Here is a 23,660-nt window from a genome sequence, read left to right on the forward strand (position 1 = left end):
CATGATATAAAGCCTCAAGTAATAACTGGGAAACCCTAACTATAGATTAAATTCAACAAACCTACTGTACACCAGGCTCTTTGGAGAGATGTGAAAAAGCAGTTCTTTCTAGGAGGCTCACTATGTGATCACGGAGGAACTCGAGGCTCTAAAGAAAAAAATCGAATACGCATCACGGTCGTCGTTATCTCGGGCAACTATACCAACCACCCAACGGCCACGCAGCAGCTAGCTATTCCGAAACGCAGCTTCGCTTCAAGAAAAACTATCTGGTGACTATGGCTAACCATTCCGTGGCCCTCGACTATCTAATAAATCACTGAATACCATCCACTTTTCTTTAAGCAGTTCAAACATCCAGTGTGTGATCATATGCTAGTCTGGAGATTTTCATGGCCTCAATCCCAGATTACGGCCCCAGACTCAGTTCTAACTGGGCCCCAGCCCTGTGTCTCCGCCTCTTCGGTTCTGGCCACACAACTGCCAGGCGAACCTCCGAACCGTAGAGCTTCCGTGCGAGGTGTCACTTAATTCTGTCTTTCAAGGTCCCAAACAGTAGAACGCCAAGCTGCCTTTTCAACCACATACTGACTGATGTGGACGCTCCTCTCCATCCCGACCAGCCTCCTCCTTCCTGTCTGGGCCTGGTGCTCTGCCATCTTCGCTAGACCTACTCTGCCCCCCGGAACCCCTTTCCTAAGTCTGAGTATCGCCTGCTGGTCAAGGTCCTCCTCAAGGCGGCCGTCCTGGCCACTGCTCGCAGCGCAACAGAAGTTTGCACCAATTAACTGTTGCTCCATTAAATATCCCAGCATTTGGCAATCCCCCTCTCTGACAGTACTGCCTTGCACACTGCTTAACCTTCTCGTAGGTACATTTCCTGAGTTCCCATCTGCAGAATGTGAAAGCTGTTCAAAGGCGGGCCTGCGTCTTCGAGGCTTGTCTGCCATTCATCGTTCCCCCACGCGAAGGCACTCGTGTATCTTTGGTGGCTGACACATTTAAACGATACGAAATAAAATCACCCAGGCATCACCTTTTTAGATCATGTGGTCAATTGTGTGAACCAAAAGATTATTAATGACTTAAAATATCTGGCCTGTAAGTCCCGTCCCTACTAATGCATGCATTTGGAGTTGGGGAAAGTTACTTTCCTAATTTTCTCACCTAGAATGGAAGAATTAAAAGTCAATCAATGTTAAAGTACTTTGAATATAAGAATGCTAATTTGGCCCTGGCCGGTTTGGCTCAGCAGTTAGAGTCGGACTGCAGTCCAGAGAGACCGGGGTTCGGTTCCCGCTAAGGGCACGTACCTCGGTTGCAGTTTGTCCCTGGCCCTGGTTGGTCGTGTAGGTGACAGCCACTCGATGTGTCCCTTTCACGTCGATGTTTCTCTCTCTCTCTCCCTCCCACTCTATCTGAACAAAAAATGGAAAAATGTCCTCGGGTGAGGATAAAAATAAAAAAAGAATGCTAATTTGTTAAATGCTTTGCTATTAGTCAACAGATCAAAAGATTATTTTCGGCCCTGGCCGGTTTGGCTCAGCGTTGACCTGCAGTCCGGAGAGACCAGCTTTCTTTCGGTTCCCGCATATGCCTCGGTTGCAGTTTGTCCCCGGCCCTGGTTGGGTCATGCGGGTGGCAGTCACCCTGTGTGTGTTCCTTTTGCGGCAATATTTCTCTCTCTCTCTCCCTCCCACTCTATCTGAACAAAAAATGGAGGAATGTCCTCGGATGAGGATTAAAAAAAAATTATTTTCTAAGGATATAAAGCTAGCTATAATGGTGTTTCAACTCAGTTTAACTACTCCTTGGATATAGAGAGTTCCATTTCTAGTAAAAATAGTGGACAAAATAACCTCGAAACCCTTGCAACTATAAATGCTGGGGGGAAATATTAGAGCATTATTTACGGCTATGCTTCCCCTTAGGATGATAGTTGCAAGAGGGTGCTCACCACCCCAACGAGAAGAAAAATCTGGACAGCTTCTGGAGCCCATCAGACAACTGAGGTTGCAAGGCAGAATAAACTCGGAGGAGACAGGAATTGTTTCATTTCCCGATAGTAGGAAAGGAAGAGGAAGTCATTATATAAGCAGGTAAGATGAAAACCACTGATATTGTATGAATTCTTACAGGTCAAGAATGACAGTTTTGAAATTCTAGGAGCTCCAGATACAAAAGAAGTCACTTCCTAGTTTCCAGGCCTTTAGAAATACATAAGGAACAGACATTGCTTTAACATTTTGGTTAAAAAGAAAAAAATGTTGGTATTTAAATAGTAGACTCTTGGGAGAAAATGAATTTGTTTTTGGATGTGTCTTAAGATTTTAAGAGCATCTTGATCTGTTTCAGCTGCTTATGAGAGCTATGAATAATATTTCAAAGTTTAAACAAATTTTAACTATTCATACGCAGAAATCTGACTATTATAAGAGGTGAAGCATTATTAAAATTAGCCAATTTAATTAGCAAAAATTAAATTAAAAAAAAAAACACAGGCCATAAAAATATTTCTACCCAGTATTTCCTGCATAAATAACTCATACAAATGTATAATAAACCATAAGACATTTATTTATATAAATGAACAAAGTACACAAAGTCACACAAAAGCAGATTAAAGCAATTTTAAACTCTCTTTTATACTTACTAAATTAGCAACAACGACATACTAAACCCCCACCCAAAGCAGTAAACTGTTAGTGAACTGATAATACTGAAATGGTGACGCTAAAATGTCACATCTCTTTGGGAAAGCAATAAGGCAAACATATTATGAACCATAAAATTGTTCATATTATTCCACTTAATAATCCCACTCCCCCAAATTTTTCCTAATAAAACTGAAAATAACTTAATGTTCAGTAATAAGAAAATAGTTTAAATAAACTGAATATGACTATGATTAAAATAATAATTATCACACACCAGATAATAGGAAATGAAATTACACCAGATAATAGGAAATGAAAGACCAGCCAACTAAAAAGGATAGGTGTCTTAAGATTCTAATTATGTGAACAGAAGGAATAATATTAATACCAAACCAAAGTGCTGAGGTCACTGCATCCGGGCGGTGAAGAATGTGGGTAATTTTTCCATTTGGCAAAATTTTCTTCAGTTTTCAAATAAAAGAAAAAGATCGGTTACTATTGTAAAGTCATGTCTATTCAAATCATCTCTACTCTTCTCCATTAATAAATTATATATGTCAATTTTTAAATTGAGATGGAGAGCAGAAATGCCCCACTAAATATTCCTCTACTGGGATCCTGGCCGGCGATGCATGAACACACCCCGAACCTGGGCCCCTCCAACAGATAAGTGGCCACTGCCACTTTGGGTTGACAATCTGCAGGGCGCTGGATATGAATCAGTAAAATTGTAAACTTTGCAACCTTGTGTGTTTGGCATTTTAGTTAATACCTCAAGATATCAAACTCTTTTCCTTGTAATTTTCTGTGTCACACGAAGAATTACTTTCAAATCTTTTCATGTGAAATATGTTGCCAATGTGATGAAAACGCTCTCCTGAAGCATTTGACTTTTACACTGGGTTTCTAACAGGTTAGCCACAAATAAAATCATGTTAGTTTTCACACTGAAAATTTTCAAGTTAGAGGTTGCAAGTAGGCGACCACCTTAAAAGAAATGCAATCTTATAAAAATAAAAACTCCCTGTGTTATGAAAATGCTGATTCCTCCTTTTGAAACTATCTTTAGGCATCGAATAAGTGACACCGGACTTACATTTCTGGAGACTGGCTGCATAACAGGTTGCTTTCCCATGACAAGCACGTGAAGCACTCATTACAGAGGGAATGTGCTGTTTTGCAATGTGACTGTGCTCTCAAAATTATGATAACAAGGGAGAGAACATTTTCAGTAGGTTGTTTGAATGAAAATGTTTGCGAATCACTTTTTAAATATGTAGAGCAGAAGAGATTAGCTGGAAATATAGGGGGACTATCTCAAAGTCTATAAATATCCTTTGAAAGCAAACTAAAAAAACAGTGTCCTTAAAAAGGTATAAATAAATACTAGAGAATAAAAACATTTTTTATTGAAGATACATTCTTTAGCTTACTTTTTAAAAACTGTTATTTGGTAACTTGTACAGGGTGGTCAGCTGTGTTGAAAATATCGGGAAAAGATCTCATAGCTGCCAAAATATAAGCCACTGGGCTGTCCTTGGAACTAATGGCAGAGTAGAGATGAATTTAAACCTTTAGTCTTGATTTACAGCCCTTTAGTGGGAGCAGCAATAATTAGGTTTAATTACAAATATGTATTGTAAAAGTTCATTAGTGTCCAAGATCTAAGCAAACACAGCTATTACCAAATAAATGCAACCCCCCCAAAAAATGTTCTTATTAATTGCAAACTCTCCAAAACATAAACAAGAGTTAAATAGTGGCCTTTCAAACACAGTTAAAGAATTTCAATACAATAGAGCCACCAGAGAGCCAAAATAAAGTCAAAGTAACAGGAATTTACATTAACTTTTGCCACCAAAGAAACATGTAGCTCCTACGTCTTTTTTCTTTGATTAGCAAATGTGTTCAGCTTTTTCACAGGAAACGACTTTGAAGCAAGATTAAAATCAGAAAGCTGATTTTCCCGAATTCAATCCAACAACATAATAATATCCTAGAACATTTCAGAGTACAGCAAAGAACCGAACAACTGCAAGGCTGCTTGTAATGTGTAGCAGATAAACTGTGCACCATAGAAACTGTAAATGATGGACATTTTCTTCATGCCAAAGAAAAAAAATAGGAATAGTTTGTTCTTTGCACGTAGCTTGTCATTGTGTACACAGGATTCAAATGTCAACCAAGGAATGAGGACCCATGCCAATGTTAACATGTCTTAATTACATCATCTTCTCTCTTCACCTCATCGAGAGTTATGTATTCACAGCTCAAAACCTGTTCATGAGACTCCTCGGGTTTTGGTTTTTTAAGTGCCAACTCTGCTGGGAGAAGACACGAGCAATGCTCCAGAGACTGTGCAATGTCATCGATGGTCCACTTGTCTTCAGGAAGGGCGTGCTCTTCCAGCGTGAACGGGCCCTGCTTGGTGCGGGTCAGTTCTAGAACGTTGGCACAGGACGAGAGCGCTAGGGCAACAACAGGTGAAAAGAAAATCCACAAGAGAAATGAGTCTGTACGTTACAGTCTACACTTTCAAATGAGAGGAGAACTCCATTCAAATCACTCCAAGTGTGAAATAATCCAACATAAGAACCAAGAACCTTGAGATTAAGAAATGATTAGCCCGGTCGGTGCGGCTCAGTGGATTGAGCTTGGTCCCAGGGACTGGGAGGTCCTGGGTGATTCCCGGTCAGGGCTTGTGCCCAGGCTGCAGGCTTGATCCCCAGTAGGGGGCGTGCAGGAGGCAGCCGACTGATGTTTCTCTCTCACATCGATGTTTCTCTCTCTCTTTCTCCCTTCCTCTCTCTTTAAAAACTCAATAAAAACACATTTTTTAAAAAAGAAATTATTAAATAGCAAAACATTATTTAATAAATCACCTTACTGCTTCAGAGTCTACAAGAAACTTACACACACCTTTCCCACTGAACCCACGCGGTAACTATTACTCTCACTCCAGAGGCAGAGGAGGGAATATGAGCTGTCCAGGGTCACAGTGGCCGGCAAATACTGGAGCCACAATGCGACTTCCTGGCCCTCTGTAAGACGATGGCTTCCAGTTTTTTTAAAATTTGACCTGTACCAATGAAAATACCTTTTGGAAGGATAAATCTTTTTTTTTTTCCTTATCCCTACTCTGGGTTCAAATATTTTGGGCTTGGAAAAACACTGGTCCTTCCATTCCTTACTCCCATCTTCATTTTCTGCTCCTCTCTGTCCTCCCGTTACAGCGTCTCTCTGCAGCGGCTGGTGCTGGTCCCGGTCTGCCGTAGCCTCTAATGCTCTGAGGCTGCAGGAGTGTACACGGCCAGCACTCAGCGATGACACACAGAAAGCCCCCTTCTCATCAGAAAGGGGCACGGCTCTCTAAATGATCATTCACAATCCATCTTCATGCTTACCTTTGCCAATGTCACTGACCAAGCTTCTGATATAGAAACCTCCTCCACATTCAACATCTGGAACGTTAACAGTAACAGGGTAAATTGCTAACCTCCTATGAAATCCACTTTACATAGAAATGATGCCTCTAAACAAATGTAAAAATGCACTATGCAAACAATCGAGTGATAAAATATTTATGCACTAAAACATAAATTATTCATCCTGCAGGGTATGTGTTTGTGAGATTGAAAAGTCAGAGTGTGGAGAAAGCAAACCACAGAAACTCATGAACACGTTTTAAATTAACTGGCAAATCATACCACTTTAATACTTTAGCCTTGTTCATTTAATAGGTTTTAAATAGAAATCTCATCTTTGTGATCATGAGCTGAAGATTCAAAAAAATATTTTCAGATTTCTATGCCTTGTTCATTTACTAGGTTTGAAATGGTTAGATATCTCGGCTTTGCTGTCATGAACTGCAAATTTTAAAAATATTTTCAGATTTGTACACTCAACAAATACAACAAACAAAAAATATCCTTTTCAGGGACAGGAATTATGTTTAGGGTAATACACTACATGGAGAGCTCAGAACACTTAAATGTTTCCTTGGAAATATTCCTAAAGAAATCACAAAATAACTAAAATTACACAATGTCCCCAAACTAAATGCATATTTAAACATCTCCTTAACACAGTATAACACAAGTTTATTGCTTAAGAGCAGGGTTCTGAATTATCTTTATTCCTCCACAAAACATGATAACTTTCCACACAAAAGGACTACATTCCAGTGGTTTCTAGTCGTATCCTACAAATAGGATAAAAAATTTTTAGAAAGTAGGCCCTGACGGGTTTGGCTCCGTGGTTAGAGTGTCCATCTGTGAACTGAGAGGTTGTGGGTTCAATTCCTAGTCAAGGGCACGTACCTGGGTTGCAGGTTCGATCCCCAGCCCTGGTTGGGGTCCTGTGGGAGGCAACCAATCCATGTCTCTCTCTCACATCGATGTTTCTCTCTCTCTCTCTCCCTCCGTCCTTTCCATTTTATCTAAAAATCAATGGAAAAGTATCCTCGGGTGAGGATTGACAAAAAAATGAGCACTAGGATCAAATGTGGGTGTGCTAACATTCTTGCACTATATTTGACTTTGGCGAAAAGTCAACTCTGTTGGCCTATCACAACCTCCAGTGAACAGAATAAAATATTTACAGCTTAAATGCTCGAGGTTTTCTCACTTTCATAGATAATATCTACTGTGCCAACCCAGTGCTGCATTTTCATGAAATGGAACAAAATATCTTTTAGTGTGTTTTTCCTCATTATTTGTCAAACATTTAGAACCAGGTAACTGAAGAAAGGAGTAACTTCTTTTTTCAATTGTACAAAAACCACACTCTACCGGAACTTAATATACATTAGATAATATGCCAAAGCACAATGTTTAGGGAAAAGGTTTGGGAAAATTAGAGGAATCCTATTTAGAATGCACCATGAAACGAAGGATAGGATCAATTCAAGGAAGCCTAAGAATTAGAAGAACTCTAGCTTGTATATGTTTAGGGCTTCAGCTACTACTTTTTTGCAACTAGGAGATCATACAATTTCCAAACAATCAAAACAAATGTTCTGGTTTTTAACTTTATTATATAAATTCAAAGTGATAACCTGAATTAAAATGTACCCCATGTCCAAGAATACATTTTTGCCTTGTGCATTATTTCCATATTTTCATGACCTTTGACAATGACTTTGTTAAGAAGGTGGGGAAAATTGCAACACTCCTAGATTTCTTGTCCTAAACCTAAAAGTTCTTTGTTTAAAAAGGACAAATTAGCATGAATTTTAAAACTGAAGGTAAACTATCAGATATTGATGAGGGAACAGTATCTCTAAGACAATAAATTATAAAATATAAAATTCTGAAAAGGCATACTCCTTCCCTACTCTTCCCTGTAGAGATCTAAGGTATGTTACTTACAACTTTACAGAAAGATAATATCATACAATATATTTTAAAAATTCAGCCTATTTATAAAGGCATTTCTGGCCTTCCAGCTGTAGGTATTCTCATTAACTGTGTTATCAAAACGGTATTAACAAAGCCTACCCTTCCTGAAATTTGAATTTTAAAACTCTCCAATATCCTCAGAATCCATTAAAATCACTCAAAAGTAGCTGAATAGAAAATAACAGTACATGCAAACATAAACGATTTCGAATTTCTCCATCTCACCCAACGTGAAAAACGGCGGCTGGAATTTCTGAAGGGAGAGGCTGTACACAGTGACGGGCCTGGCGGGTTTTGCCTCTACTGCTTCCCCTCTCTTCATCAGCGTGGAAAGCCTCTGTCCATCTTTCTTTAATGCAGAATAGCTTCAAGATGAGAGAGGGAGGGAGAGAAGAATGGAGAACGACAATGCCGACTAGCAGTCCTTTAAATGGAAAATCCTTCTGAAAAAAAGGGACTAGAGATTTGTTTTCATCTACTCCATAATGGAGTCAGGAACAGAGTTCCTAAATATCTCTGAGACAGGTAGGGCTCGATCTGGTGCCCAATAAGCAATCTCGTCAATTTTATTCTCTAACCATCTTCCTGGGGACGGTTAAGTCACGTCTTCACTGGACCTCATTCTGAGTTAAGGGCACAAGGCCTCTGGTCACGGGGATCTCAGCTATATTTCCTTGAAACATTTTCCATTCCAATAAATTCATTACTACATAAAAGTTACCAAAATGTTTCTGAAAAGCAAATAAGCAAGTAATCTACTTAACAGATCTTAACTTTGTGTAATAAAATTTTATTAGACCACAAAATCCTTGGAAAAATCACAGAGAAGAAAATTCTAAAACAGTTCTTATAAATATGTTTAATTTATTTTAACAATAATGATCCAAAATTATGTTTATTCATCTCCTACTAAAATTTGCAAATCTTTACATTTGAGGCAAAATTATGAAGAAACACTTGCCCATAGTTACTTCAATATTCAAAAAACCATATTTTAAAATACAAAATTACCACTAAATTCTAAAGGATTATCAATAATGTATCCTGACACAACATCTAGCCACTGAGCCATCTAAAATGTAACAAGTGATTTGAAATGGTATTGTGCACGAAAATTATGGTTAAGTGTTAAATCAATATTCTTATGCTTTTCATAACTTATAACTCTTCTGCCGAGAATTATGAAGCATAAGATCCTGGGGATGGTCCAAGACCTGAGGACCCTCACAACTCAGACACCTATCCCAACTGGACTGGCCTCTTCACAGCGATTCTGGGGAAAACGACCTCTCTATGTCCCACAACTGCCCTGGTGTCTGCAGACGGAATCAGAAAAACGGATAAACACCAAGAGCAAAGACATCAAGGTGTGGCAGTATCCAGGGATAGAGGGCACCACGCCACCTCTCTTGGTGTCCAAGTCAGGCTCGTCTTGATCATTTGCTATATCGAATTTAAAACGTGCCTCACCATACATAAAAAGAAGTCAATGTTTTTCATTCAAGTGATGTTAACCATTGGCAAATAAAACTAAACATGTACTCAAATTCAATAATTGAACTTACAGGGGAGGTACCTGCATTATGTTCCCAGTGAATTTCTGTAAAATGCCTTCAAGATCTTCTTGTGTTATTTTATCTGCCAAAAATAAACAACAAAAGTGACATTAAAACAACCACGGAAGTACATGTGTTATTTGCACAGCACCAAAAGCTCTGAAAAGTCATTACGCATTTTTCTGACAAAAGCATATGCCATAGTGTATATATTATTGGCCAAATTCTATCTTGTTAAGATGAATATAATATACATTCATGAGAGAAAGAGAGAAAGTCTTATATTGCCTAACATTAAGACCAAATTTCCTTTGCTCCCATTTCTTCTCCAACAAAAATGATTCCATCATCTCAATGGAGTTAGTTGGTTCTTATGGCCTTTAGCAGACCTTAGAAATGCTGCATTAGCTATCGAGATGGTCCTACAGTGATCACAAATGAGATGATGAGAAAGCAGAAAAAAACCCCGTTATTTTCTAAGTTTATCCAGGAATCAGATATTATAGATAATTTAATGCAGAATTAAAGTCTATCAAGTATTAAACATTTAAAATTTTTACTGAATAGGTTTCAAAACGGTTCTGTGGAGTGATATAGATGTTACACACTCACATTCAACTTTGACCCCAAGCAAAGTTGTATTTATCAGTTTCTTTTCCTCCCTTCACTGTTTTCTGTTCTTTTAAATGAGCACTCTCAATCAGGAGTCTGACTTTTGCCTCAAAAATAAGCCAGAGCAAAAAGAGAATTTACAGAGCAAGGATTTTAGCGTGATTACTGTGCGATTTTTAAACAATGATTTTAGAAAATTTGAAGGAAGACATAAAGCTTTCAATATATCACTTAGTCACATTTTCAGCTTATTTGATATCTTCAAACAGAATGATACACTATTAATGTACAGTTCTGCAACTGAAAATTATAGCACACTGAAATCCACTATTTGGGATTTTCATTCTTAAAATGACTATACATGTTTCATATTCAATAACTAAATTATAGAAATATTTTATAACTTAGGTCATAGTTAATGGAAAGAAATTACAGTGCTTCTTTTTTGCTTTGTAGGAAATTTATTTAAACTTTTTTCCTGATATTTACATGTTATATTTGGGTTTATTTGAATAATATTAACCAAAAAAAATGTGCTTTGAATTACTGTTCTATCGTCAAAATAAAAATTAAAAGACAGCAAGGAATACTGTATCCAGATTCAATGCCAACACAGCAAGACAGTCTTAACATCACTGTGACCTTGATCCTTATAAGCTAAAAAGGAACAAAAGACCAGAATCAACTATAGACTCAAACAGAGAAGAGCTACCGAACTGAAAAGAATTTCTCCAACACCGAGCTGCTCCAAAAAGGCAGATCTCAGAAGGCTATTCAATTTGTCCTGGTTTTCAAACAGATGTAGTTCATGAGACAGATGAGGCATTTTCCATGAATATTTTACTCTACAGCAACAATGAAACATAATTACTGGTGGCACCTTAGTTTTGCAAAACTTCCAATCTAGACACCATGCTGGTAATAGCTGAAAGAAATGCCATTGTTGATAAAATTGCAATAGTTCATAACTTGGCAACACATCTTTAAAATAAGACCAAAGAGCTTTCTACGGCTAGGCTGGTCTCTTAACTGACATTCCTGCGAATGTGTCCTCCTTTGTCCTGCTTTGATGGCTCTTTCACTGATACTACCCCACACAAGATGACAAGATGTACTCTTTCTTATTCTACTTCTGCTCGGGTGTCTCTTTCTCTGACTTAACATCCCAGGCATTGATGGGTTGTGTTGCTCATTCTGCAATTAATCATACTCGATTTTTAACTGTGATATACGTGTATATATACACACACACAGGTATCGCAACAATGAAATTCTAAACTCTTTAAAGGCAAAGCCAGCTTTTCTTCTCATGTAACGTACCCAGTTGTAGTGGCACTCAAGACAGTCTAGCTGGATTTTTATTTGCTGTGGAATAATAGATCTCAAGGTCGAAAGGGCATTAAAAGTGACCTAGGCCAATCATTCAGCTAATGTTTGAATCATCAGACAGAAAGCCTATGCAGAGTTATTTTACAATAAAAGTGAATATAATATTTTAGAGTAAAAGTGAATGTAATAAATATTATAAATAAAAATTATATTCACTACTATATGAATATGTAGTAAACATGATGGTTGTATCTAAAACATGATGTCAGCTCAATCCAAATAATAATGCTTGTCCCTATGATATAAGAAGGAAGACTATCTCCATAGGATTCAAAAAGGAAGAGAGAATAAAATCTCCAAAGCAAGTATATCCAATAACTAGCCCCAAAGAAGTACATCTGGCAAAAGCGATGGGTATGATACAAGTGCTGTAGGATGTGGGTAATTATTATTTGCTTAGCAAACGAGTCAATCAATGTGACAGTATTCATTTAAAATTAATTTTTAAAACTCATTCTCATAAAATTAATTCATACGAGATCATGCTATACATTATTATTTGCTTAAAATGTATTGCCTCTTCCAGTGAACTTACAACATGATAATTGGTGCTTAACTGAACTACGAAGTACAAACAATATGATGGAGTTAAAAACAATACGACCACAATAGAGTTTACTGTTATTGGACAAGCCCTGCCACCATGAGCAGCTGTTAAACTGGGAAAAACAGAATAAACAACTGTTTTCAGCATTAAACTACAGGCAGCAATCTGTGTGTCCCTGAGAGAGGGAAAGAAACAAGGCAAGGCCCGCCATCACTTGCTTCTGCTTGGAGGAGCTTTCTGAACTGTGCGGGGAGGGGACTCCCAAACAAAGCACTGTGATCCCACCAAGCAGAACCAGGCTGCGGGAAGCAGCAGCAGCTGGAACTGGAGACTACACAGATGTCTATAGGGCTCCAGCTGAGACTTGGCTGAATTCCAAGCTGCACATATATCCAGTAGGCTGCTATAAAATTACCCAAAGAACTCCACCAAAGCTTCCACAAGGCTGAAAGATGTCTGAATTCCAACCATGCAGAATGTAGAAACTCTGGTGAATACCCAAGGCATTCAACAGAGACCCTAGGAAAGCCCTATCTCAGGAGTAGGGCTAATCTGGACCCGGAGCACAGTCTACTCTACACCCACCCTACAAGAAATCTACACAAAAGCAACTAGAATTAATAAGTGAGTTTAGAAAGACTGAAAGACAAAAGACCAATATACAAAAATCAACTCCATTTCTAAAGTCTTGCATCAGAAATATAAAAATTTAAAAATCCCATTATGATAGCATTAAAATAATTCTATTGTAAGTATCAAAAGAAGTGAAAGATCTATATACTAAAAACTATAAAAATATGGCTGTATTTTTGCAACTTTTCTCTAAATTTGATATTATTTCTAAATGAAAAGTCATGAAAAAATATTATAAACAACTTTATACCAGTAAATTTGAAAATTAGATAAAATGAACAAATTCCTAGGGGAAAAATGATCTAGAATGACATGATATAAAAAAAAAAAAAATTAAGTTCTATAGTAAAAAAATCCAACCCATGATTAAAAATCTTCCTAACAAAGAAAACCCCAAATGTCTACAAGTAAATTCTACCAAACATTAGAAAAATAAAGCCCATCTGACATAAATTCTTCCAGAGAACAGAAAAAACAGAATATTTCCCAACCCACGTTAAAAGGTCAGCATGACCTTGATATTAAAACCAATCAAGAACATTAAGAGAAAGAAAAAATACAGCGTAATCTCACTCACAAAGATGCAAAAATTCTAACTAAATATTAGCAAACTAAATACAACAATTTATATAAAGGATAACATATCATAATCAATTTGGGTTTACTCCAGAAATGTAAAGTTAGTTTAATATTTGAATAAGGAGAAAAATCAATAGATATGGAATAAAGATTTGATAAAATTCAGTATCTTCTCATGATTGAAAAACAACAGCAGCAGTAAGTTAGGTATAGAGGGCAACATCCTTACTTTGATAAAATCTATAGAAAAGAATCTGTAGAAATAATGTAGGAAGCCTTGCTCTTTCAGATATCAAGACTTATTCTAAAACTACAGCAATTAAAATAGTTTGGCATTAGCACAGGATAGACAAACAAACCCCTGCCCATATGGTGCTTGATTTGTGACCCAGGACTTGATAAATTAGACTCAATTAAAACTGAGAACTTCTGTTTTCCAAAGACACAGTTAAGATAGGTAAAAGATTAGCCACAGAACAGGGGGAAATATCCTCAACACAGAGCCAAAAGAAGAGCACGTATCCAGAGTAGATAAAGATCTTATAAGTCAGTTTTTTGGGGGGTGGGTGATACAATAGGGAAAGAAAAAAACATTAAAACCCCCAAAATGAGCAAGAGACCTGGACCAGGCACAAAAAAATTAAATAAATAAAATGTAATAAAGTGCTGGATTTCATTAGCAATCAAATTAAAGCCACAGTGAAATACCACTGTGCATTTACCATAATGGCCAAGGATGTGAAACAAGTGGAACACTTATTTATTGCTGGTGGAAATGCAAACAAGAAGAAATGTTGTACAGATACTTTAAAAACTGCTCATTTCTAGTGCAGTAAAATATATACTTATGCTATGATCCAGCAATTGCACTTGGGTACACTATATCCAAGAGAAATGAGTCATGTATCCACCAAAAGACACACAAAATACACATTGTAGCTTTACTCATAAAGCCACAAACTGGAGCCAACCCAAAAGTCTATCAACAGAAGAATGTGTGTGTCTATATATGTACACACACATCATATATATATATATATTTTTTTTTTTTTCACAGCGGGGTACATTCACACAGTGGCATAATACACAGCAATAAAAATAAAGGCCAAAATACTGATACATATAACAAAATAGATAAATGCAATAGATGAACAGATGAATCATGTCTGTGGGAGAATTCAGACATGAATACATATTGTTTAATTCCATTTATATCAAGTTCACAAACAGGCTAAACTTGCTGTTGTTTTAGAACTGCCACCACAGTGTGGGACGTTAGAGTCGTCACCTCTGGAGCCGTGACTGGACCGGGGCATAGGGGTGCTAGGAACCTGCTATTTCTTGACCAGACAGTAGCTGCATGGCTATTTGCTTTGTGACAGTTCAATGAGCTGCAGGCTTATGTTTTCTTCACTTTTACTTGTGTAATACTTTACAATAAAAAGATTTAAACACAAACAAAAGACACCACAGATCACTGATACCCGGCTACACATGAGCCTAGTGTTCCCTGTTTGCTGAAACCCCAGTTTGAGACCCAATCCAACTCTTCTGCTTGCACCAGGAAGTGTGGGCAGCCAACCAGAGTCCAGGGGGAGCCACTCCCATTAAGATTAGCACCATCCACTTGAGAAGACCTTGGTAATACCCTATCTTGGGACTAAGAGGCGGGGTGTTTAAAACAGAGGGTTAGCATAAGAGACAACTTTCCTTTTACATTTCTTGCCTCCCATTAAAAAGGTCACAAGAGAGACAGGAAAAGCTATTGCCATTTCAGGAGCAGTAAGGCCTTCTCAGAAGCTTGGCCCACCTCTTAGGCAGCCTGGGAAGCCATGGTCCTAGTGCCCTGAGCTCAGTGGCCAAATGATGAGCACAATGAAGGCATGTCCTGAAAGACACTGGCAATGGTACCTGAGACTCGGTATCTTGATACTTAATAGATGTGGATGAGAAAGTGCAGCAGAAGGTAGGAAGATGCTCTGCCTCTCCGGGGACTTAACTGGCAGTCACCTTCCTTGTCTGCCTGTCCTATGTATTCCTAGACTAAACGTTGTGCTCTGTATGTCACACACTGTTCTGGAAACCAAGCCACAGTGAGGACCAAAAGAGACATGGTCTCAGCCCCACCGCTCAGGGATTGACACGCAAATATGTATTTATAAATGGTGAAAAACACTACTTAGGCATAACAGAAGGTGTGATGAAAGAGAATAAAGGAAAGGGGCTCAGTTATTATGGTTTGAACTTTGAGTCGGCTCAGCCAGGGACTCATTTTCTCCCTCCTCGGAGCTACCGTGGAGCAATCTAAAACGATGGCTAAAAATGGCATTTGCCTACACAGAGCAAAAACGACCGAAGAGTCTGCCATTCACTGCGCTGCCTTCGTTCCTTTACCCCTTTGCCAGCTGCTCCCAACAGGCCAATGAAGAACAGCACTTTTTATTGTCACATGACCTCACAGGGGACGCTAGATTTCCTGCAATTTGCAGGATGGTGTGGCACAGTGAACTGTCCCGCACACGACATGCTTTCTGGATGTCTGCCAGATGTCTGCGTAGGTGCGAAGCCTGTTTATAATCACCTGGGGCAGGAACCTAACTCCAGTTTCTATTTTAAAACACAGTGTTTTCCATACTGTTTTCACATACTGAATTTTCCAGTTCTGAGTCATACAGCACAGCCTTATCACTTTGCACTTGTGCTTGTGACGTTCACAGTGGTATATGCGTAAGTGTAAACATCTACGTCACTAAGACTTTCAGTGTAGTGATATCTGTGCACTTACATATCGATGTGCCATTTTTATTATAAATCACCTTTACTTATTCTTTATATTCCATTTATTGTGTAACTTGGATTTTTTTTTTTTTAACGTGCAGGTAGGTTAGAGTACCTTGAATTTCTCTCAGGACAGTAAGAAGGCATTACAAAGTGCTGGCTAAGGTCTCAGCATCAGGTCTCAGGGGCTTGAGAACCGAGGCTCTGGCTCTCCACGAGACAGAGGTCCTGAAGGACACCGGCGAGGTGTTATTCTTATCTTCCCTTTGTTACCTGCTACAGCAGCTTTAGCAAATATCAAGCATCTACTGAAATCGCACAGAAAAATCATGTCAATCAGCAAAATTCTTTGACCTCTCCCTTTCTGGGACTACAACTACTATTCCATAAAATGCAGGGAGCTCCTCTTAGGGCCTAAAGAATGTTAGTTTCTCCATGACTTATTCCAACATTTTAATGAGATGATGTTATCAAATTACATGTTCTTTAAGATAAATAAATAAGGCTACAAATTATATAATACAGAGTAGTTTTTTAAATACCAAAATATGAAGGGCAGGAAGGAAGGGTATGTTTAAGTGTTTTCATCACCCCGGGCCTCTTCTGGAACCCCCGCTCAATGAACTGCACCATCGCGTAACCAGTTTTAAAACCCCGAGGTCATGGTTGACACTTCCTCTCCCTCACTACCCCATCCAATCAACGAGTCTCACCCACTCGCTTCTTCACCGTTCTTCTAATTATACATGTATGACACACACTTGAGTACACTTTGGAAATCTTATGGCCTCCTGGTGTCCTGAACCTCTTTATTCTTAAAAACTATCTGGTTGAGGATTAGGGCTGGGTTTCCATTAAGTGAGGGTCTGCTAGCATTTCCTAATGAAAAACATCAAGAATAGTTCAACATTTATTTCTAAGATGGCTCAAAGTAAATCACTGGTTTCTCTTTTGAGTAGGTTGTTTGACTAATCAAGTAAGGTACTAAACTACATATAAATAAACATCAACAGGTCAAGTGAAGCCACTGTGAACGAGGAAAAGGTTGGTCTCAGTACTGGGACAACATGAAGTATAAGATGAGGATGCTCAGCACGAAATCCCAGGGAAGCCAGATGCGGGATGGCCTCTGGCTAAGTTAAGAAATGATAACACTAAACACAGGCAGAAAAAAACCAACCCAGAAGCCTACATATAACTCACAATTGATAACCTAATAATGTAGGTGAACCGACTGCACAAAACTGCTGCATTATAAATAGCATGAGCACTGGGAGAGTTGCTAGGAAACATTTCACTAATCTATCCTTTCTTAAAGTAGTAAGAAGAGAAAAAGGAGTAGTAGAAACATTAAGGTGGGCCCCAGCGAGTTCTGCTTCACTTCCAGAGAAACGGCTTTCCCTCTGTCGCATCTTTTTCTGTTCTCCAAAAGCCAAGAGACATTAGTGTCACGGTACTAAACACGGTGCATTTGTCTCGACGGCTAAGCAGTAACTGTAAAGCAAACAAACAACTGCAAGACACAGGCAGACTAACAAGACAGTCTCTCTGCGCTGTTTCTCATTTACCAGGGAAAATGTCCTAAATCCCAGCAATAAATGGTTTCTGGAAAGGAAATTATTTTGGAAGAATTCTGAAAATTATAAAAACTGACTAGAGAAAAGGAGGTAATTATAATAAATCTCTATTCGCAAACTCATACTAGATAAAATGTGATAAACCATTTGCCATCGAAAACAATGTACTGAAAGCGGAAGGCACTGGCGACGTCAGGTTGGAGAGTCTGCGCTCAGAGATGCTCTAGGCGCTGTAAAGAGTACTCAGATGAACTTCACACCGTAAGGCTTTTCTTCTGTCACTTTCCCGGTGGAATCCAGCGTGTCTGTGGCCCTCCCCAGCTCTCCCACGGCGACGTACCTCTAGAGGAAGAGAAAGAAGGGGAGACTCAGGCTGTAGGTCAGGAAAATCTATCATGTGTGTCCTGAAAGCCATACAGAATTTTACTAACACCACACGGCCATCACAAGATTCAACAATTTTACCACACAATTAAAGTTAATTCTATTTTTATTTATTTTTTAATCCTCACCTGAGGATTTTGTTTCCCCTTTATCTTCAGATAGAGGGGGGAAGAGAGAGAGGGAGGGAGAGAGAGAGAAACATTGATGTGAGAGAGACACATTGACTGGCTGCCTCCCGCACAACCCCAACCAGGGTCAGGGACAAATTGCAACCGAGGTACGTGCCCTTGACCAGAATCAAACCCGTGACTCATTGGTTCTTGGGCTCACGCTCTAACCACTGAACCAAACCAGCCAGGGCTAAAGTTAATTTTAAAATAAATCTATTTACTACCTCTTATATGAAATACTAAGACTAATCTTTGTAACTTGATTACGCATTTAAAGAAAAGCTAATTATGTAGCTCTCTGAAGGGAACAAAGTAACTTCTAAGAACCGGGCGTGTGCCTTGACCGGGAATTGAACCAGTGACCTCTTGGTGCATGGGCTGATGCTCAACCACTGAGCCAATAGGCCAGGCTAACTATTTAAAATCTGTATTAGTATTGACAAAACTTAGTCTTGCAGTCTCATCAGGTGGAACAGCCCGCTTCTGCTTCTGTTTTGGAAGCATCAGCCTCGAGGAAGCAGAGTGAGGGCAAAGGGCACAGACTCAAAGGTCTGAATCCTCACGCCACCCCAACTGGTAAAGTAGGTTACGTTAGTCTTTCCTGTGGGAACCTTGCTTCCTTCATCTTAAAACGGGGATACTAACAGTGCCTCCTGAAAAGAAGCAGAGTTTAGAACAACAGTACCTGGCTCTGGTAAGCAATACAAAACAATACTATCATTGTTACTATACTAAGAAAAAGAAAAAGGTAAAGTGATTCATAGTATCAGTGGTTAGAGTGACTCAGCTGGTCACAGTGAGTTTCCCTGAGGAACAGTAAAGCAACACAATGCTCTCTCTGAGTTTTGTCTTAGTAGTCTGTCTAGTTGCATAAGAAAAACAGTACATTCAGGAAGTAGACTTCATATTTGAGCTATTCTGCTATGTAATGGTTTTAACCAGGAGCCTTTCCAAGTATGCAATGCTCATTAGTCCCTGGACTGAGTGTCCTATGGCTTGGCACCTGGCACTTCCTTGGCACTGAGCTCCCTCTCTTCTCTAAGGCTCTCACCTCTTTCAAAGCTGCCCTGTTACCCATCGCAGCTCCAGTCACCTAACCCCACAGCACAGCTAAGGGTAGGGCTCAATACAAGTTCTTACCAAAAAAAAAAAAAAAAAATGAAGGCCTATATGAAACCCACATAATCTATTTATTCATTTACTAGTATGTTCATTCAATCATATTTTTTAAGGGCCATGACTATACAAAACATTCCCCTATGAGCTTTTGAGAGATACAAAAATATATTTTAAAGAGTCCCCTGCCTCTGGAAGGTTACAGTGTAGCAGGAGAACATCAATAAAGGTAACCTGCAAAGGGGAACAGTACGATGGTGATGATAGGTGACAACATCTGTTCTGGGTGGTCTATCTTAAGGAGTTCTCATGCCATACTGCTTGGCACATGAGTACCCACAGATGTTCATTATTTTCCAAGTACATTTTGTATGTTGATCCTTATCCTCCCAAATTATAAACTCCGTTACCTTGGATTTTGCATTGTTGTTCTACTGTGTTTCTTACTGGATGGAAAAGTTTCATTTACATGCTGGAGAAGTTCCAATGTGTGTAATTCTTCATATTTCCCCATAGTTTTGGACATTCCGATCGTACCTGCCAAGTTTCAAATCACTCTGCATTCTGCAGTCATGCTGAATCTGGCTACATGCTGGACTCCTGGTAGGGGAAATAATACCTAAACCCGCAGTCCGCAAGCACTGTGCTTGCAGAACCCTGTCCACACCTGAAAGTTATTGAGAAACCCTGGCACCACTTTTTTTCATATGAATTCTGTCAACATTCACTGCATTAGAAATTAAAGCTGAAAACTGTTCAAGCACTCCTACACATACACACATTCCTTTAGCCAGCAGAGCCCTGATCAGCGCTCATCAGGTAACCTCTAAAAAACTCCGCTGAGTACTTATGAGATTACAAGTGAAACCGGCAAAGCTATGAAAATAGTTTTGACTTCCACAGACTCCTAGAAAAGCCTCCGGAGTCCCTAGCTGTGCTTTGTAAACTGATCTCAGTTAATCGCTGATCTCCAGCGTTCTCTTGCCTTGGCACCCAGCAATAACTATCTTCCAATTCTGTTCAATAATCCACAAACTACTTAGAAAAATCCACCCAGACAGTTATGCCTTCAGCTGACACAAAGCCTCACCACCAAGAAGTTATGGGATAGAAGAAAAAAAGATATGGGGATGTGAATACACAATCCTCCCATTTTACCTTATGGGTCTCCAGCACTTTCCACTGGCCTACATTCTATACAGAGTCAGGGTTTCGAGTTGTTTGCACTCAATGATGTATATATATCTGGAAACTGAATTCTATAGTGAATGCATTACAACATTGTTTCACTCCAACAAAACAAATGGGGGTCCTGTGGGATTTTTCAGTTTCCACTGAACTGTGCGCTCTGTGGGATCTGTGGTTTCTCGTAGATACTCATACTATTCTATTCTCTGCTTCTCTCACCCTCAAGTTCCCCGAACCCCACCTAGACAACTTTAAAGCAAATCCGCTTCTGTACTCTCCAGAAGAGAGGAAAATGTTTACATTACAGACAATGTACATAATTATTCCCATTTCAACTAGGCACTGCTTTGTCTGAAGTTTGATTTTGAAAGCTTATAATTCGAAGTTTCACAAACAAAGGTCTATTATTTAGAATGAAGAACAGCAGTTAAAAAAAACCACACTACCAAGCCAAAAACATGTGGCTTTGAATGTCTTCAATAAAAACAAGTCATTTTATAGTTCATAAGTATAAACCCTTCAAAACTTTCAATAAAGTACTTATGAAATGTGTGAGTATTAACAGAGTATAAAGAAGAGGTAGACATGGACTAACCTCTGGAGAAAGTGGGTTAGAAAAGCTCAAATCTTAGAGGTGGCTGCGTTTCACAGGGGCATTTTTCAAGTCACACTTCAGAGTGACACTGAATAGCTACCCTGACAATGCTACTGTGTAGTTGGAGCACTTTGCTGTCCTCTGGGCACATCCAGGGGGAAGAGCTTGCCTACCCTAACAATCACACCTGTTCAACTCTTGGAGGGGATAATGCTGGCTTTGCTGACAGGCACTACTATGGTGCATCTCTGCACAGACATGGGAGCAGCCTCTTATCCAGAAACTGCCAGTCAGAGTCTTTACATGGCATCAGTGATTTCATAATGGAACAGCAACCCTTCCGTCTCTCCTCTGGTTTCTAAAACATATATAAGTAACCAACTTGAATCAGCAATATAGAAAGCTAGTAAATACTCCCAAACCTCATCAAAATCTGTTACTTCCAAGTATATCTGCTGTCCAGCTTCTGCTCAGACAAAGTATAATTTAGGGCAGATGGCAGAGGTGATGTGTCCACCGCCTTCCTCCAGGTAATCTACATTCTGTGATTCTGTTCTTGGATCAGGCCAGGCCAAAGGGACACAGTAGCCTAACTTCTCTCAGAGGCATTTTACTTAAGTCATTTTATGCACCTGTACATCTGCTGCAAGACTGCTTTTGAAAACTACCATCTATCTGTCATTCGATATCTCTCACTAGGAAATTTCTTTCCGACTGTACTGTCCAGAGAGCTGGCTCTCCCTTAGAGCACCGGCATGCTTCCTCTCTCCGAGGAGGGCCATGTTTTGCCTAGGCCACCAGAAATCACAGCTAGCAACAAAAGGAATTAAATGAGCTGTATTCACGATGTCCAACAGAAGTTGTTTGGATAAAATAAGTGTCAGGTGTCCATGGGACATGTAGTTAAGAGATACAACAGACCTGGAACTCAGGAGAGAGAAGTGGGGATAGACGAAGGACTTAGAATAGTCATAACAGCATTTAGTGAGCAACTTCTGTATACAAGGCAATGTATAGAAAACCTAGATGCTTTTTATACACATTATACATGTAATCTGCAGAGAATGCAGTGCAGGAACAGATGGCAAGAGAAACATGATCGTTGGTATAGAGCAAACCGTTCTACAGGAGAGAAGAGGAAGCTGATGAAGACAAAGAAAGACTCTTCTTAAATCTGACGCTGATCTGAATGGGAAGAAACATGAAAAAGGAGTTGGGTGGTCTGAACAGTCTCGGGTCCTCAAAATGGAAGCAAAATAATCTAATGGTCTGAAGATTTTATTGAAAAGGTCAGTGCTCCACCCATTAATTTACAGTGGGTGTATGAAGCCGCATTATGTTGAAGATTCTAAGCATGTTTCTTTGTTCAACAGAAAAGCGTGTTAGGCCATGTTCAAGCAGCAATGTCTCCAATTAGAACTGTGTGGTGAGGAAAGAAAGGGTAGACTGTGACCCTGCCGAAACGTGAACATCGAGCAGCTGCCACCCTGGGATTAAATATTCCTACTCTTGAGTTAACTCCACCCTGCACATACGACAAGTCTAATTTTCTGTGATGCAAATAAAAAATCATCTGTATAAGTAGGACGTGGCAAAAGAGTAAACATTGGGTCAAACAGCAGCTCTGTTTGAGACTACAGACTCCATTTAAAAAATAAATAAAATAGGAAGAAAAATATCAAGAGTACATTGTACATAGGACTAAAGTTGTTTGATAAAAAATTTCTTTTTTATACATGTATATATATAGGGTCATGATGCAAAATAAACTTCTTACTCTGGGTCTTAGTCAAAAAAGTTTTGAAAGCTACTGAATAAGAGGATCTCTATAATCTCTTTCACTGCTAAAAACAAAATCTATTTTTAAAAATTCATTAACAGTTTTTGAGAAAAATATAATCAACAAAATTAAAGGTAAAATTTAAATAATTTAATTTCTCAACAAATACATAATCTAAAATTAAAAGTATAAATACTACAAGTAGCTAATGACACAATAATCTTATTTTTGAAATGTGAAGTACCCAAAACCTAGGTGTCTGTAATAAGATGCACCCGGGACTTTCTATTTAAGTTACTGAGGGTCAGTGATTTCGACATTCAGCTTTCCCAGTTCAATACCAAAATGGTTTGTGATAAATAAAGCTTAAGGCAGAGCCAAGAATGTATTTACATTTCCAGCCATCGTATTTCTGGAAATGTGCCTGGAATTTACACGTAAAACCTTTCAATAACATATATTGCGTTTTGCATATTTGTGGTTGAGGGTGGATAATAAATATTCCAATGAACTCAAAATATTTTATCTTGGAAAACCCCAAACAAATTCCTTAATATAAATATATCTTTTTTGTTATTATAAAAGTCATTTGTTCATTGTAAAGATTTTGAAAAATACCAAATCATGTCAAAAAATAAATAAAAATTGTTCATTATCCTATATCAAAATTACTATGGCTTATATTTTGGAGTTAACTAGC

At 38.8% G+C, this 23,660-nt stretch overlaps 1 protein-coding gene across 1 annotated transcript in view; it reads right to left on the minus strand.

Annotated features, from left to right (window-relative positions):
• Nucleotides 1-4,112: 4,112 nt before the first annotated feature.
• TRUB1 (TruB pseudouridine synthase family member 1) overlaps nucleotides 4,113-23,660 on the minus strand; it is a 32,331-nt gene continuing 12,783 nt past the window's right edge. Inside the window, exons 4-8 of the mRNA XM_036265398.1 lie at nucleotides 17,988-18,069; nucleotides 9,622-9,694; nucleotides 8,282-8,421; nucleotides 6,062-6,118; nucleotides 4,113-5,125 (exon numbers count right to left, since the gene is read on the minus strand). Coding sequence (XP_036121291.1) covers nucleotides 4,866-5,125; nucleotides 6,062-6,118; nucleotides 8,282-8,421; nucleotides 9,622-9,694; nucleotides 17,988-18,069 — 612 coding nt within the window. The 3' untranslated portion in view covers nucleotides 4,113-4,865. The remainder of the gene's footprint in view (nucleotides 5,126-6,061; nucleotides 6,119-8,281; nucleotides 8,422-9,621; nucleotides 9,695-17,987; nucleotides 18,070-23,660) is intronic.

This window comes from Molossus molossus, unplaced genomic scaffold, assembly GCF_014108415.1.
Source record: "Molossus molossus isolate mMolMol1 unplaced genomic scaffold, mMolMol1.p scaffold_m16_p_17, whole genome shotgun sequence".
Taxonomy (NCBI): Eukaryota; Metazoa; Chordata; class Mammalia; order Chiroptera; family Molossidae; genus Molossus; species Molossus molossus.